Raw genomic sequence first — 17,894 nt, 5'->3', positions numbered from 1 at the left:
GTTTTACTACAAAAAGAAAAATATGTTGTAAAAAGAATCAGGGTATTTTGCATTTCTTGGTACCCCACCCAAGATGGAGCAGATGTGGTCAAATACTATCTTTGTAAATTTCTTAGATTTTTTTTTTCCTCCCCCTTCCTTCAGTGTTCTTTTATTCATTTGAAATACAGTTGGGTTCATTTGTTTAAATTTGCTTTCACTTTGCTAGTTGCATCCTTTTTGATTTATTTTTTAAATTTGTGAGACATTAATATGTTTTGAAATGTCAAAACTAGACAGAAAACTACACTCATAGAAGTCACTCCACCCATGTCCATTCTACCCCATTCCCTCCTATCCTTGTAGGTTTCCAACTACATTGGTTTTGCATATGTTTTCTTTTTGTAGAGGTAAACAAATACATGTGTATATTTCCCCTTCCATCTAACACAAAAAGTGGCATACTTTATTTGCTCTTTTGCAATTGCTTTTTTCACTTAACAATATCTCCTAGAAATCACTCCTTATCAGTCATAGAGATCAACCTTATTCTTTTCCTAGCTGTATAGTACTCCATTGTGTGCATGTACCATGGTTTATTCATCTAAGTTCTTATGTTTGGACATTTAGGTATTTTCCAATATGTCGCAATTACAAATAATGCAGTTATAACTTTGTGCATATATATTTCCATTTTGTTGGAGCTATATCTTCAGGGTAAATTCCTAGAACTGGAATTATTGAGTTGAAGGATAAATGTATATGTAGTTTTGATAAATTTGCCAAATTTCCTGCTATGGGTGTTATAATCTCCTCATCCCAAGTAATGTGTGAGAGTGCCTGTTTCCCACAGCCTTGGCTCAGAGCGCATTGTCAAGCTTTTGAATCTTTGTTGATTTGAATGGTCAGAAATCATATTTCAGTGTAGTTTTTTTTTTTAATATTTATTTATTTATTTGGTAGTGCCGGGTCTTAGTTGCAGCAGGTGGGCTCCTTAGTTGCAGCACTTGGGCTCCTTAGTTGTGGCATGCGAACTCTTGGTTGAGGCATGCATGTGGGATCTAGTTCCCTGACCAGGGATCGAACCTGGGCCCCCTGCCTTGGGAGTGTGAAGTCTTAACCACTGCACCACCAGGGAAGTCCCTCAGTGTAGTTTTAATTTGTATTTCCCTTATCTTGGCTGAGTTGAAAGACCTCTACTTTTTAAAGCTAGAGTAAAGCTAGTATAGCAACATAGCTTAAAATTCAAAGGCGCTACTAAGAATACTTTGTGCTAATATTTGGCCAGTCATGTCCTTTGAACAGACTAAGAACTTCAATCAGTAGAAGAAGGCCAATCTTTTCTCTGAGTGGGGAATAGGAACTTACTGGTACTAAAAAGAAAAAAAGGCTTTCTTTGGACAGCTATGCCTTTGCATTTTTTTCTCATGGTCCTTCTAGGTTGGCCAGGTTCATGGTGGATTGATGGGAATTATTCAGAGAGCTATGGTCAAGTCTTGTCCACATGTCTGGTTTGAACGCTCAGAAATGAAGGACCGACACCTGGTTACTAAGAGGTAAGCAGCATCATTACACAGTATCCATTGGGGTAGCATAAAATCTTTCAAGCCTTGGTCTTCCTGCCAAAGAAGGCAGAGCAGTACTAAAGGTTAAAACTAAAACATATGGAGCTCTATTTGTGGTTGGCCTTTTCTGGTGAATCACCTGTCTTAGCTAGATTTTAAAATTTTTGAATTCTGTAATCATAGTGGGATACATGATGAGATTAGAAGGCCCATACATTTACATTGCCATGACTTAGATATAGTCCAGTCACTGAATTTTTAAAGTTGAAAATTACTACCTTGAAGGTAATAATTGGTAACCATTGGCTGAATAAATAGATGGTGGATTAAGTGTTTGCTGAATGACCGTTATCACTTAAATCCATGTAGAGACAGACAGAGCTAATGCTATTTATGGAACAGGAGAAGGAACTCCTGGGGCTTGGGGTACAGTTGCTTACCAGAAACCTTTGTTTGGAAACAGCTTTTACCTGAGGCCTTTAACTGAAGGCACTCTGATCATTGCTGTAAAGATGAAGGTGGGCCATGCTTTTAAAAGTAAAATGGAAAGTACCTGTTGAAATCTCTTTAAGGTTAGAAAACTGTTCCCCATCTTGAGATTACTGAGCAGCAGTATATACTCTGGCAGCTGTAATCTCTCTATCTCAGCTTTACCAACCTTTACACATTTTTTAGAAAGGGACCAACTTGAGTTTATTTTCTTTACTTGTATCTTATTTCTTTCCTCCTTATTGCTTTACAAGTATATCTGTGTTAGTAGAGAGTAAAGAATACCAAAAAGGATTCCCACCTCTCTCTTTTTTATGGTATAATTTTGATCCTTTTTGTTTCTTCACAGACTAAGAGAACATATTGCTGATAAGAAAAAATTACCCATATTAATCTTTCCTGAAGGTAAGAAGGGACAGTGCTTATTACCAAGCTATAGTTGCTAACAAGTACCGAAAGTATATGAGGAATTGGATTGTTCTAGAATTGGCATTCTTAGTTCAGATCTATGCTGTCCTGTAGGGATGGGACGGCCTCTGAGCTAGTAATTCCCTGCTTTCTTTTGAGATCTGATGGAAGTCCTGGTACCTTTTTGACCTTAGAAGTTGTTTCTGGGTAATGAACTTAGAAAGGTATTGTCCATAACTTTTTAAAGTCCTTATTTTAAGATGTGCTGAAATTGTCACCTGTCATGAGGAAATTGTATCTTTAGAGTAACCAATAATAAAGTAAAAGTTCGTTATTAAACCTGCTTAGAACTGTCGAATTACTACTACTTAAGCGGGAATTGATTTGTAAAATGATAATAAAATATCTGTAATTTTTTTTCTTTTTAAAAAAATCTGTAATTTGATATGACTTGAATATTTTAACTTATTTTATATCAAAATGATTCATTTTAAAAATGGCTGCTTTAAAAAATATTCACCCTCTTCTCCCATTTCCTTATAGGAACTTGCATCAATAATACTTCAGTCATGATGTTTAAAAAGGGAAGCTTTGAAATTGGAGGAACCATATATCCAGTTGCCATTAAGGTAAAATGCCCTCACCCCCCCAAAAGAGGGCAGTGACTTGGTAATGTCATTTTGATATAATTTCAAACTTAAAATTTGCAAGAATAAGGAATACTTGTGGACTCTTTACTCAGATTGACCAATTGCCCCATTTGCTTGATCACTTTTTCTCTCTACTGAGTTATGTATATAGATATGTGGGGTGGTACTGTGTGCCAGGCCAGTGTCTGAGTACTGAGGACGCCATGATAAGCAAAACAGATACTGTTCCTTCTTTCACCCACCTTCTAGTTAAGTGGGAAGACAGATATTTAAGAGTCATGTCAATAACCCTCCTGTATCAGTGCTCTCTGGCTCTAGTCAGGTGAGTTATATGGCCTGGGTTGCTCTTTGGGTTTTTTGTTTGTTTGTTTTTTAAATTTTTAATGGAGTGTAGTTTTTTAAATTGTTCTTTTAATTTTTATTGGAATATAGTTGATTTACAATGTTGTGTTAGTTTCAGGTGTATAGCAAAGTGAATCAGTTACACAAATACACATATCCACTCTTTTTTAGATTCCTTTCCCATATAGGTCATTACAGAGTATTGAGTAGAGTTCCCAGTGCTATACAGTAGGTCCTTATTAGTTAACTCTTTTATATACAGTAGTGCATATCTGTCAACCCCAATCTTCCAATTTCTTTCTCCCCCTCTTACCCCCTGGTAACCATAAATTTGTTTTCTACATCTAGTTTGCTCTTTGGATCCTTTCTGTCAAGTAAAGTAGCTTCTCTTTTTTGGGGTGTCTGATAGAGATGTTTGGCTTATCATCCATTGACATGGATAAGAGAAACTGCCACTTAATTCCTAACTGGAATGCATTTTCTTTTCTCTTTTCTCAGTATAATCCTCAGTTTGGTGATGCATTTTGGAACAGTAGTAAATACAACATGGTGAGCTACCTGCTTCGAATGATGACCAGCTGGGCAATTGTCTGTGATGTGTGGTACATGCCCCCCATGACCAGAGAGGTATGCCATAGACAGCTGGTCTTTGGTGCTTTATCTAGTCAGATAAAGGCAAGAAAACCTTTACCTGAAAACCTGGGTGTCTCCCTTCCTCACATTAGCTACAGTTGGACTTTCTGCTTTCTCAGCATTAGTCATTAAAAAGTATATATACCTAGCTCTCTTCAAAATCAAGCTGGTTTTATATTCAGAGACTCTTTTCCATAATAGTTTTTACAATTGCCATTGGTTTCTTGAACCTGCAGGTATTGTAGAATTTTGTATCTTGAATAAGGCTAATATAGAGCATAATAAACATATATACACGTGATAAAAATATTAAACAGTACAGCACTGCATTTTCTTAATAGAACAAATGATACTTGCTATGATTCAGAATAGAGCATATTTGAGCTAAAATATGAATCTTATACTTTAAAACAAATCTAAATGATTGTGAGACATTTGAAAGCATTATTTGAAAACTCTGTCTTAAGAAAGTACTTGTGATTGTTTTTTTCCAGGAAGGAGAAGATGCAGTCCAGTTTGCTAACCGGGTTAAGTCTGCTATTGCCATACAAGGAGGGTTGACTGAGCTTCCCTGGTAAGAAATTTTTCAGAAGTACTATCACTTTTTTTTAAATTAAAAAAACTCAATTTTAATAATGTCATTTATTATGCTTGTTAGCTGGAGATTTAGCTGACACTGACAGTGGCTCATACAGCATAACGATGGCTTAACTAAGAGAGAATTTCATCTCCCATACATAAACATAGGCAGTCTAGACTGCTATAACAGCTCATTCTGTATTGGTCTACCATCCTTGGTGTGTTTCTACTTTATGGTCCAAGATGGCTGCTCCACCTCTACCCAGTGAGTAGAGCAAAATGGCTAGCAGGGAAGAACTAAAACAAGAAGGACAGATTCATGTCTTTAAGAGTACAGGCTGGAAATTGGACAAGCCACTTCCACTTGTATCTGTTTGAACTGACACCTTGCTGCAAAGGAATCTGGGAAATGTAGTCTTTGTTCTGCATGGCCACGTGTCAAGCTAAAATTTAGGGTTCTTTCACTGAAGAAGAAAGTGAGAATGGATTTGGAGGAATGGGCCCTGGGAGGCAAGGGGCAACTTACAGACTTGTTCATATTTAACTCCAGCTATAACTATATTAAAGAAAAGTTAAAAACTTGACAGGAAATAAGCAAAATATTTTAGGTATGGATATCTATGACTTCAGTTTTTTGTTTCTTTGAGCAAGATTGAATGTAGGTGGGAGTATTAGTCTGCTCAGGCTGCCATAACAAGCTACTATAGACTGGGTGGCTTAAACAACAGAAATTTATTTTGTCACAGTTCTGAAGGCTGGAAGTTCTCTGTTGTGTCTTTTTAAAAAAATTAATTAGTTAATTTATTTATTTTTGGCTGCGTTGGGTCTTCGTTGCTGCACACGGGCTTTTCTCTTTAGTTGCAGTGAGCGGGGGCTGCTCTTCGTTGCGGTGGCTTCTCTTGTTGCGGAGCACGGGCTCTAGGCGTGCAGGCTTCAGTAGTTGTGGCACATGGGCTCAGTAGTTTTGGCTCACGGGCTCTAGAGTGCAGGCTCAGTAGTTGTGGCATGCGGGCTTACTTGCTCCGCGGAATGTGGGATCCTCCCGGACCAGGGCTCGAACCCTTGTCCCCTGCATTGGCAGGCAGATTCTTAACCACTGTGCCACCAGGGAAGCCCTGGTGTGTCTTCTTATAAGGGTACTATTCCCATCTTGAGGGCCCAACCCTGATGACCTCATTGAAACCTAATTAGCTCCCAAAAGCTCCATCTCCAAATGCCATATTATTGGGAGTTAGGGCTTCAGTACATGAATATTGGGGGGCACACAAACATTTAGTCTGTATCAGTGAGGGTTATAATAGGAGATTGATTCTTACACACACACAGACATAGGATTTGCAAACTGGCACAAAATAGTCCATACTTCAAGTCCTGTAAGTGTAATAAAGTCCTGCTGTCTTTTTGGTGTTTGAAAAGTTCATCGGAGGCAATTTTGGCAATGTTGTAGGAGCAGGATGTGGCTCACCAAGTCAGGCTGTCAGCCAGGCAACCAAAGCCTTCTGAACCCGCAGAGGAACGTAGGACTATTTAGGGATTAAGCCTCCTGAAGAAGGGCTGGCTAGATTCTTATATACGCTTTAATGCAAGGGTGGGGAATGTCTCTAAAATATTTTATCCATTCACATACCTTGAATACAACTAATTTCACCTAGGAAAGCCTGTCTCTGGCATCTGTCATGCTAATGAACAAACTCCTAATTTCTACAGTGAAAACCCATTTCTAAAATTCATTATGCTAATTAACAAAGCTTGGGAGGTTGATGGGAGATCAAGATAGCTGAAACCTTATAGTGGCACCTCTGGAGGGTGGCCTTCTGATTAAATACCTAGTTGACCACTCTGGGAGTATGAGTTCTTGATTTAGGGCAACTCACTTTAGGGCCCTAAAGTCAAGACTAGGGTTAAGACAGGTTAAGACTAATATTTGTATTACACTCTCTAAACTGGAATATGTGAAACTAAATTGCAGACATCCTACCATCATGAAATGACAGGCTTACCAATGTCCTAATTTACAGATGTCCTAGTGACCCACCCATGTTCATATGTGTAATGGGCTTCCTCTTCCTTGTTCATTGTTCTCTACTCTTTATCCCCCTTCCTCTTACCTGACATCCCAGCCCCGCTCCTGCCCTGAAGCCATTATGAAAAGCTTAGAGCTTTGGATCTATAGTCTCAGATACCAAGGAAAGGAAGAAACCCTTTCGAAACAAAAATAACCTAAGGGAGTTAGCTCCAGGACAGACTCCCAGTCAGATTGGCTTGAACGAAATGGCACAAATGATCCTCAGAGTTTTAAAATTTCCTTTTATCAGGCCATCTGCAGTTTAATAATAAAAAGTTACTTTTAATTACCTGGCCTCTTCTTTAAAAAGAAAATAGGCTCACTGCCTTTCCAGATGTGTTTGTCATTTGGATATGAATTAACATGTCTAGATTTTTTTTCCCCCTAGATTAAATGAGAATTTAATTGTGTCATCTTAAAGTGGCTTTTATATATGGCTACTGCCCTCCTTAAGAGCTAAGATCTGCTGTCATTGCAAAGGGGAATTAGGTAAAACTTTAAAGTCTCTGGGGGTGGCAAGTCACAGCTGGGGTGCTCAGAGCAGCATGAGGTTTACTGGAGTGCTTGGGAGGGAGAATTGTGTAAAAATAATGTCAGGATGCTCAAGGACAAATGTTGCTGACTGTGAATTTTTATCTGCTTTGGCCTGGACCTCAGGAAAGGAGGAATGGCCTTTCTTCTGTCTCTCCCTCCCTTCCCTAGTTCTTACTATTCAGAATTCACAAAGATGCTCTGAATAGTTAGAGGCAGCTCATGTGGATAAAAGAGGCTCTTGTGGACAATTCTGGAGACCTAACGACAACTTATAACCTTATTTCATGGAAATTTCCTACAACTGACCCCCTGGAAGATTTGTGGACCGAAGTCTATTTTTAAGTTGAGGACCTCCTGGTGGGCCGTGTCTTAGTTTTGACTTTAGAGGCCAGGACATGGCAGTTGTCTCAGGCGGCCGTCTGTTTGTAGGTCACTGTCTTCATGGCATTGAGTTCACTGGCTAACCTATGATCCATTCATCATCATTAGAGAGCACTTGGTAAACATTCATGCTTAGCTGGGTTAGCAGAGTATAAAGTAAGCAAGTTCTTGGTCCATGCTCTCCTAGGAGTTAAAATCTAAAACTTGAGATTAGGAGAGAGAGAGTGGCCCTGACAGTCCAGTCCCCTTCCAGCTCTTCCAGCTTGTTGTTTCTTTATGTTGTCTAAAGAAGGAAGAGCGCACAGAATACTTATAACCCAGGCAGGTCTGTTTTCTCCACCCTGGAGAGAGTTCAAAGATTCACAGGCTCTGAATTAAGGAATGCTGCTTACATAGGCACTATTATTGGTTGAATGCAGTTTATGTTTTTGTTGCTTGTTTTATTTTGAGTCTGTTTTGGAATATGGAAGATTATAGTACTTGAAATATAGTGGTTTGAATCAAAACATGATTTGTTAGACATAGGATTAGATTTGAATAATGATGAACCCATTTCTCTTTAAGGAATTTACCCACACATACTCAGTATCCTCGCCATTTCTTGTGTGTTTATTTAGAATTTTCCATATGGCTTTCTAGTAAGATATAGGTCGATTTAGATTAAAAATACCTAGTACTTTACTTTCCTTGGGGAAAAAGATAGGTAAACAATCCTAGTTTTAATACAGTATCCAAATATTGAATATAGCAGCCCTAACTTATAAAAAGAAACTGAGCAGAGAGATTGTTTTATGTTAATCAAACATCAGAGAGATTGTTCCTGCCTTAAAGTAACACAAGTCTGATTGAGTGGCAGAGCAGAGATTGAAATCTGGTTCCTTCTGCTTCCAAATCCAGTGTTTTTTTGCCTAATCTCTGACCAGCTGCTAAATGTCATGGCACCGTGCAGCGTGTATTAATAGGTAACACTTTTAAATCGCTGCTGGGAGTATCTTTTATTTATTTGTCTTTCTGTTCTCAGGGATGGAGGACTGAAGAGAGCCAAGGTGAAGGACACCTTTAAGGAAGAGCAGCAGAAGAACTACAGCAAGATGATTGTGGGCAATGGATCTCTCAACTCAGAATTAGACTGAATGCCACCCAGGCTTTCCAGAACTAGTCCTTAGAAATGGAATGTGGTGGAGTATTTTTTTGGGGGGAGGGTGTGTTGTTTTGTTTTACCGTTTTTGTTTTTATTGTTAATCTTTTCTACCCAGTGATTGTCTCTACCTCTTGATGCCAGAGGCAGAACCCACGGTGCCCTTTTGGCTTTTGTTGTTGTTATAGCATTGGCCTCATGAACTGTAAGGTAGTTTACTGAGTTTGAACAGATTCTCTTTTGTAAAATGATTATGTCATTGTAGATTGAATGAAATATTTGTACAGGAAAATGTGCTTCTAAAACACTTTGGGAACTTGTTGTGTTTAGAACTCATTGATATGGTAATTCTCAAGAAAATACCCCAAACTTTGTTCACGATTAGCTTTCTCACGCTCTTTCCTCCCACTCTCTTTAATCACTGAAACAGGGATTACACACGAGTTTGAGTTACTATCATGGTTTTGTTCTACTACAAGGTTGAAAAGAAAAATGGAAGACAGTATTTAGGAGAAAGGACAGCTTTGTGGCCACTTGATCTGAAAGTTGAAAGGAAATTAAATATTTTTTACTAGCGTGTTAGAAGAGACATCCTGTTTGGTGAGCTTTACCAAAGGAAAGTGAGTCCGCATGACTATGTGTGCACACTTATCCGCAGGCAACTTGCAAATAAACATACGTTAGCCAGCAACTAGTGATAAAGTTTTTGGTTTTCCCGTTTGTTTACTAAAGGTATATACCTAAGGCCTCTCCCATCTACTGATTTGTTTGATCTTGTAACTAAACACATTTCAGATAGGAGGAGCCTTTGACAAAACCACAGATCACACTGAGTGTCTTCAGCGGGGGTAGGAGTGAGTGAAGTGTGTGGCACTGTCCTTCCTCCTCCACCCCTTTGTCCTTTATTTCAGAACTTTCCCAGTTCCTTAAACAGGAAAATAAGTTGTAAAATTACCTTTTGGAAACTGAGCCTTAAGTTTTTTAAAGGAGAAAATACATGTTTCCCGACTCCGCAGAATAAGCAATATTGATAGCAATCTAGTGCAATCAGAGTGTTATTCCTCTTCTGGTAGCCATGTACAAAATGTGACACTGTCTTACGGTGAATATAAATAAACTCTATATTTCTAAATGTCTGTTGCATTATTTTCCCTGCACCTCTACCCTCTTACCCTCTTCTGATTTTGAGTAAGTTAAATTCTTTTCCATTACAAACAAGGATTGTTTGTTGTTTTTCATTTCAATGACAGAGTTAGATTTTCTGGGGCTGGAACATCTGGGAAATGAGAAACATGAACCGCTGGTTTTGGTGTGTTTTTTCTTTTTTTTTTATTAGCCTAGTTGTCTGGACTCTGACCCTTGGATTCCGTTCTTTTGCAGGTGAACTCAGGCAACTCTCTCTTAACTGACTCTAGGTAGGCCTGCCCCAATGCTATCAGTGAGTATTCTTCTTATCAAGCTATAGGAGTTTGATCCCAAGGGAAGATTTGTGGAACAGTTGACCATCTTGGTCAGCTACCCTTCTTTTCTCACTTCCTCCCATCTTTTCCCTTTGTTCTTGCTTTAACCTTTGCCCCCACCCAAAACAAACAAAAACTCTCCTGAGGGTGAACTTGACCGAAAATCAGCAAATCCAAATATGTATGTTGGGGTGACTCTTTGTCTTATTTGTTTTTTCTCAGAAGATTTCCTTTTCCGTTTTCCTTTTCATATTCAATATAGCTTGAATTAATAAATGCATTTTATTAATTGGGTCAGTTCTCAGAAAAGCTGATAGAACAACTAACAGCTGTTTTGTTTGGACACTGATAATATGTATCTTTCCAAGGGCACTGTGAAAGTAATAATGCTGTCATGTATTCACTAGAAAATCTAATGCTATTTTAATCAGAACCTTCTTGTGGGTCTTTGACTTACACAACTAGTTTTCAGGTTGTTTTAGGAATTACGGTGTTACTGAAAACATGTTTTTAGAAAGCAAATACTGCTCAGATTTAGTTTATACTCCTTCTTTGGACTTGCCTTCCCTAATATTATTTTATACCCACTTTAGAAATATTGTGCCCGAAATATTGTGTGTATTCCTGAGTCTTCTGTAACTGTATTGGGATATCAAGGGTAGGCAGGATTTAGTAGAAAAATCCCATTAGGTAAGAACTTTCATCTAACCCTTGTACAGATTCATTCACTGAGCCTTGAGGTTACCTTTTTTTAGTCCTACCCTTTGTCTTGGTGACATTTATAGACATTGAGTTTCAGGAATGCCAAGGGTTTCTGAAATGTCCTGGCATATTCCGGGACTGGAAGAGCAGCCATGTCTGAATCAGCAAATACACTCAGAGCGTAGGGGGAATAGTCCCAGATCACAGCCTGGGACAAAGAACAGTGGCAAGGAAAGTTTTCTTGTATAAGCAGACTTTCCAAGGCCAACTCAACTTTGTCTTAGTGATTTGCCATTATCCCCTCGGTGCACATGCTGCGTTTGGGTTGTTCTGTTGATACCTGCAAATATATGATAAGGGCTATTGGTTTCTCGTGACTACAGAAAAGTTACTGTGGTCATGAGGGCTGCCTCTTGACCAGAGTTGCTCTCAGTCGTTGTTTCTGAAATATGGTACTTTCTTAAACGTGGTACTGCAGATCTAACCTGCTTCTTGCTGGGTCTGAGTAGCTTGTGCTGGGAGGCTGGCGGGGAGGATGGGATCTGGGATTGGTACCGAAAACTAGGGGCCCTATTAGGAACTTGACAAAAGCTATATGATTGCTTTTGTCTTTTTTTAACACTGGTTTCTAGCGAATTGACGCTACTGGTGTTTGATGTTTTTTTGGAGTAATGGTTAAGATGAGATAAAGAGTCATAAAGACATTTTCTAATTGTGGCTCTAGCACTCATCAGCTTTTCAGCCTTTGACAACTTACTTCCCTGATTCTCACTTGTCTTCTTTCTATTTATTGTGAAATTCTAGAACACACACAAATGTATATGAAGGTGTGCAGGTACACTTTAAGGGCAGTGATAAAAATAGATACCTGCATGCTTGTTACCAGGCCAATAAGTAGAACATGACTGGATCCTGGAAGGTATGAAAAATCACAAACTATTATTCCATTTACCATCAATGGACAGTAGGGTTCCTTTTAGCTTATTGTAAATATGCTTGCATATCTCTTTTTAGGTATGCGCAAGAGTTTCCCTAGTTGTTTGTATAGTAGGAATTAAGGCTGCTCCAGGATAGGGTATGAGCATTTCACCTTTAGCATAGAAGCAGCCAAACATTTCCAAAAAGGTTGTGACATTTTACACAACCTAGCAGCAGTGTATGAGAGCAACACTTACATTTAGTGTAATAACATATTTGGATTTATTTTTAATCTTGTTTTGTGCTTTCTCTTTCTTCCATTTTTAAAAATCTCTCTCCTTGCCCTCTACTGGATTTATTACTTTATCCATTTTCTCTACTTAAATTGGAGTCTAATGGTCTTAATTTATTTTTATTCTGTGGTTACCTTATAAATTTCAACTTGCATACTTATCAAAGTCTAAAATTGATCACTATCCTTACACTCCTGAATAATACAAGGACCTTGAATTCCAGTCATTCATTCCTCCTGCCAATTTATATGATATTATGCATTTTAATTACTTATATAATCCCACAAAATATCGTAGTCATTGTTGTCATCATCATTTTGGTTATTTTATATAGTCAACGTTTACCCACATGTTGACCACTTTCTTTCTTATTCCTTACCTCTTTTATCTCAATCCTTCCATCTGGGATCACGTTCCTTATTGAGAGTCTGCTGGTGGCAAATTCAGTTTTTGTTTTCTGAAAGTTTATTTATTTTGTACACCTTCTTGAAAGTTGTTGCTGGATATAGAAGTTTATGTTTATATCAACAGTTATTTTTCTCTAAACACATTAAGGGTCATTCCATAGTTTCTATTGAGAAGTCAGCTACCAGGCATAAATATTACTTCTTTGAAGGTAATATTTCTTTGAGTGTATTTAAGATTATTTGTTTTTGTTATTTTACCACTTCACTATGATGTATCTAGGTGTGGATTTCTTGTTATTTATCTTGCTTGTGACTTGTTGTTTTCTCATCTGTGGTTTAGTATTTTTCGTCAATTTTCAGTTATCCCTTTCAATAATGTCTTTTTCCCATTTGCCCTCTGCTGTCTTTCTAGAAGTCTGCTTAAACAAATATTAGACTTTCTCACTGTATCCTACCTGTCTCTTAATCTCTTTTTCATATTTTCCATTTCTTTGCCTCTAGCTAGACTTCTTTCTGGACAATCTTATGATTGTACCATTTCACTAATTCTTCAGTTCTAATCTACTGTTCTGTCCCATCATTGAGTCTTTAATTTCAGTTTATATATATATCATTTCTATGAGTTATATTTGATTTTTTTTTCCTAAATTGAAGTACAGTTGATTTACAATGTGTTAGTTTCAGGTGTATAGCAAAGTGATTCAGTTATTCATATATTGGGTTGGCTATAACATCTTACAGAAAAACCCAAATGAACTTTTTGGCCAACCCAGTATAGCTATATACATATAGATAGCTATCTATTTCAGATTCTTTTCCATTATAGGTTATTATAAGATATTGAATATAGTTCCCTGAGTATTTGATTCTTTTTCAGATGTGCTTACTCTTCAATAAGTTTTGAAGCATCTTACATGTATTGATTTTATATGTTTTTCCTACTATTCCAAAGTCTTCGATCTTTTGCGAGTCTGAGTCATTTTATCCCCCTGTGGCTTCTCATTAACGGAGTCATTTCTTTGTGTGGTTAGAGAATTTTTATGATGATGTCATCTTTGGAATTTTATCTGCCTTCAGGCCTTTAGATCAGGGATCAGCAGCCTACAGCCCATAGGCTAAATCCTGTGCTCTGCCTGTTTCTGTAAGATTTTATTGAAGACAGCCACATTTATTTGTTCACTCACTGTCTGTGTTTGCTTCTGCGCTACAGCAGCAGAGTTAAGTAGTTGCAACAGTGACTGGATGGCCCACAAAGCCTAAACTATTCACCCTCTGGCCCTTCACCTGGAATAGTTTGCCTACCCCTACTCTCGGGCACAGTCAATCCAGGACCACTTTAACTTATTGGCTTGAGATTTATTGAACCATGTAAATAGTGAGAATTTAGCCTGTAAACCCAAATGAGGCCATCTGGTGGTTTTGAATTCTCTGCATAATGTTTTTGAGATTCTTCCATGTTGTTATGTTTATAAGTAGTTTTTGCCTTTTAATTGCCAAGTGGTTTTAAATCCTTAGGGGGAATTATTTTTCCCTTTCACTTAGCACTAAGGTTTGACACAGACAATTTATCAGGCTGGCATCTGGGAGTGAGGGATGGATGATTTCTACTTTCTTCTTACTTAAAGGGTGTAGCCCTTTGAGATCCCACCCTTCAGAGAAGGGTTTCTAGTTAGACTTCCCACCTTGGGCTGGCCTTCAACTTTGTCTCTTGTCCCTTAGGTCCTTGAGGCTCTGGAAGCCACTGCTGAAGTTTGCTTGGCTCAGCCAACACCCTCAAGGTGAAAGCCAACAGCTGGCCTCTCTGCTCTGCTTATCTACTGGGATAACCTATCTTCCTTCAGTCTTTGGCTTGAGTGGTCATAACCTTCTTGCTAGTTTATGGAAGCCATCAAAATAATTTTCTTTTATCATATAGAAAGAGGGTGTGTACATGTTGGTAGAAATAAAAGTTCTAGAAAGCAACAACTTTCAAAAGAAATATAGTTTCTCTGAGTCATTATTTTAATATAAAGAACAAAAATACTTCTTTAGAATTACAACTTAATTTGAAAATTAAATACTCTGCTGAAGGCTTTTTATAAGTTGAAGCAATATACAGGAAGATATGGACCAACACAGGGAAAGTTATGAGGTTTTTAGCATCCATACTGCTAAAACCTAACAGCATGAAGGCAGCTGAAAGCAGGTGCAGTGGTATTTTCTGCATATTTGAGTGACTGGCAAGTTCTCTGACTGCCCATGTTACAGCCTTGGCTGGGGTCCCATCAAAGCCTTTGATGGCCCTTCATGGGAGTCAAAAATCCCCATTATGGGTGCCCCCTACTCTTGTAGGAAGCATATAGCAGTTCTGGCTACTTGTTGGCCTCTTGGCTCTATGTCTGGAAAAGATGCCCAAGATAGCTTTGAAAATAGAGTATTTATACTCTGTCTTGATGAACTAAAATATTTTGAATCCCTTTGAGCTCTAAGCTATGATTAGGGTGTGAGATGTCTGGAAGACTGAGACCAAAGAGTCAGTCTCTTCACAAGGTGAAATATGATACTCATTACTATTAAAAATAAGTGAATTTAATTTATTTTGAGTAGAGTTGAAAATTGTGTCCCTTGACTTAAGTTCTTGCCAATTGTAAAAATCAACTGGGAACGAAAGCGTTCTTGGGAAAGCATTCACATTACTGTTTCTCAAGCTGTATAAAGTAAAACACCTGTATTTGGTGACTGCTATGTGTGGCTGTTCTGGGTCTGGGGACACAGCAATGACAAAGGAAGACAAAGTTGATGGGCTTACGGAAATCCACTAAAGCAGGTGGAAAACAGAAAAAATCAAGAAACATGTTTGGACAAAACCATCACAAGGAATTCAGAGTGATCTTTAATTTTTTTATATAAGCCTGGGATAGTAAATGCCTAAGCGTTCTTTAGAAGGAGTTTACAGGAAAGTATACTTCTCTTACAGCTAGAGTATAGCATCAGTGCAATCGAGCTCTGTGACTGGGAGAAGGGGGGGGCCTAATCTCTATGGAATGCACACCTGACAGTGCTCATTGCTGAGCAGACGGAAGGTTTGACCTTGGTTAAAGCTTGCTTATTATAGCAACCATCTGCTGATACAGGCAGCTCTGACATCTGGTTGTTACTAAATCAGGCACAAGTGAAAGAGTTCCAAACTTCCTAACTGGAAGGAATTTTCAGCGCTGATTGTTTAAAGCACGTTCTGAAATTGTTCCTGAAGAGCCAGAATTTTGTTCAGGATGGGGCAGAGGAAGGACTTATCCAGCAGGTTCTACAGTAATTTGGTTAACCAGTAGAGGGACGAATGAGATGCTGTAGCTTCGCCCAATAAATCCGTTGGTTTAATACCTCTCTTTTGAAAATGCTTCTATTAAACAGTGATTTTGTTTAGATATTTAACACATACTTTATGAAATGTATACGATGATTCACTCTGCTGGTACTGAGGCTCTGTGCTGCCCAAGACAGGAATCCACACTGCAGGAACTTAGAATCTGGACCTGAAGACGAACACCACTAACCACAAGAGGAAGTGGCAAGGCAAGGCCTTTTTTTTTTTTTTTTTCTGGCCCAGGAGCAAAATGCTGTGGAGTGTGAAGAAGTGGTTAATGCAGGGGATGAAAGGGGGTGTGGAAGGGAGGACATTTGAGCAGCGAGCTACAGAGGGTAAGTGCTCTCTGATGAAATTAGGGAAAATGCAGGTGACTGGATTCCTTGTTCTGCATGTGCACCTACATGCACCACGCCCTCCCTTCCCCCCGCCCAAACAAAACAAAAAATTCAATAGGAGAGGGTTGTTTATAACCACAGAATTGTTTGCCTCTGAAACGTTTCCTTTTCTTATTTTTGGAGCCATTTATTCTTTCTCACCGCTACTACCTGAGCCCAAGCAGTCATCGTCTTTCACCTGGGCTACAGTAAGAGTCTTCCAACTGATTAATCTGCCTCTGCTCGTCTCTCCAAAATAGTCTATTTGATGAACTGCAGCTGGTCTGATCCTTTAGCATCGTAATCGAATCATGTCATTTCCCCCTGAAATGAGTCCTGTGGGTCCGTCCTCCATGGACGTTCTCTGGCCCCTGCACAGGCTCTGACACCTGCTCTGGTCCACCGCAGGCTTCTGGCCACCAGCATGGGGCCCACCTTACTCTGCACCACCTGTGGCTTTAGGACTGAAGGGTTCAGGAAAGGGAGAAGCAGAGAAAGGGGAAGTAGAAGAGCCATTCCCATCTTTTTGAATTTTGGGACGGTGGGGAGTTGCTTAGTGGTTGCATATTGTATCGTTTTTCAACCTTTACTTTCAATCTTACATGTTTCTTTAAATTACACATACATAAGTATACATATTCCATGTCTCTTTAAATAACTGGGTGACTTTCCTGGATAAATTCTAATTTGGCTTTAATGAACAAAGAATATTAAAGATGTTTTAGGACTGTGCTTTCTTTTGAAAACTGAGGTCTGATACTACTGCGATGCAGAGGGTAAATGTTATTACTTTTACCCGTATTCTTTCCTGTTGTTGCCATGTTACAGTATAGGGCAATCGATTTCCTCTGCCACAGAGGTTGGTACATCCCCCCAAGGATGGCCAGTTAGAGGACTTCCTTTGTTCCCAGGGTGTACACATGACCTACGAGTGTCAAGGAGAGTCTTTTGAAAGAGCAAAAGGGATATAGAGAGATAGCTTCTTATTTTTTCTGAGATTGGAGAAAGAGAACCATGCAGATCTAAAGATCTTGGGGATCTTCTTTGCTGCCACATGGAAAGTACCTTGTGAGAATAAAGCGAACATAGAGGAAAGGAGAGAAAAAGCGAGACCCATCCTGATGGTATAGTTTGATACCCTTCATTCACTCATGCCTGAAGCCAGAAAACCCTATGAATTTCCAGATACAATAGTCAATAAAATCTTTTCCTCCTACTTAAGCTAGATGGGTTCACATTTAGAGTGAGTTCAAGTTTACAGCTATAGTATGTTGAAAATGAAACAGTCTTAAAACAAATGGTTTTATAAAAATGTATGTATAGTATTTTATACGTATACATGTACATACACAAGCACTTTTCTCTTTTTAGCTAGGGAATTCTTTTTTTCCCCCCAACTGAAATTGCCCTTAGAACTTCAAAAGATAATACTTTCATTGGATCAGGGATAGGATTCCAGATACCCAGAGCTCCATTCACTCGGTCTCCTTTTGCCTCCATTGATACTCTGGGGCAACCCTGTGAAACCCTAGGGCTCTGCAAGACAAAAGGGAAAGCTCAGGCTTGGAGCAATGAATACGCATTTTTTAAAAAAATTATTTTTGGCTGCATTGGGTCTTCGTTTCTGCGTG

The 17,894-nt window shown here is 38.7% G+C and overlaps 1 protein-coding gene across 4 annotated transcripts in view; it reads left to right on the top strand.

Moving 5' to 3' along the window:
• The window catches only part of GPAT3 (glycerol-3-phosphate acyltransferase 3), a 57,593-nt gene extending 47,698 nt beyond the window's left edge, over positions 1-9,895 (top strand). For all 4 annotated transcript variants that reach the window (XM_082653353.1, XM_082653351.1, XM_082653352.1 and 1 more), the window contains exons 8-13: positions 1,420-1,535; positions 2,383-2,438; positions 2,985-3,070; positions 3,932-4,060; positions 4,561-4,640; positions 8,647-9,895. In XM_082653353.1, the coding sequence (XP_082509479.1) occupies positions 1,420-1,535; positions 2,383-2,438; positions 2,985-3,070; positions 3,932-4,060; positions 4,561-4,640; positions 8,647-8,758 (579 nt within the window). In that variant the 3' untranslated portion in view covers positions 8,759-9,895. The remainder of the gene's footprint in view (positions 1-1,419; positions 1,536-2,382; positions 2,439-2,984; positions 3,071-3,931; positions 4,061-4,560; positions 4,641-8,646) is intronic.
• The last annotated feature ends 7,999 nt before the right edge of the window (positions 9,896-17,894 follow it).

The sequence above is a fragment of the Grampus griseus genome (genome assembly GCF_964374135.1).
Source record: "Grampus griseus genome assembly, chromosome: 4".
Lineage (NCBI taxonomy): Eukaryota > Metazoa > Chordata > Mammalia > Artiodactyla > Delphinidae > Grampus > Grampus griseus.
Note: the sequence above shows the minus strand (reverse complement) of the source record. Positions and strands in the feature narration are given on the sequence as shown.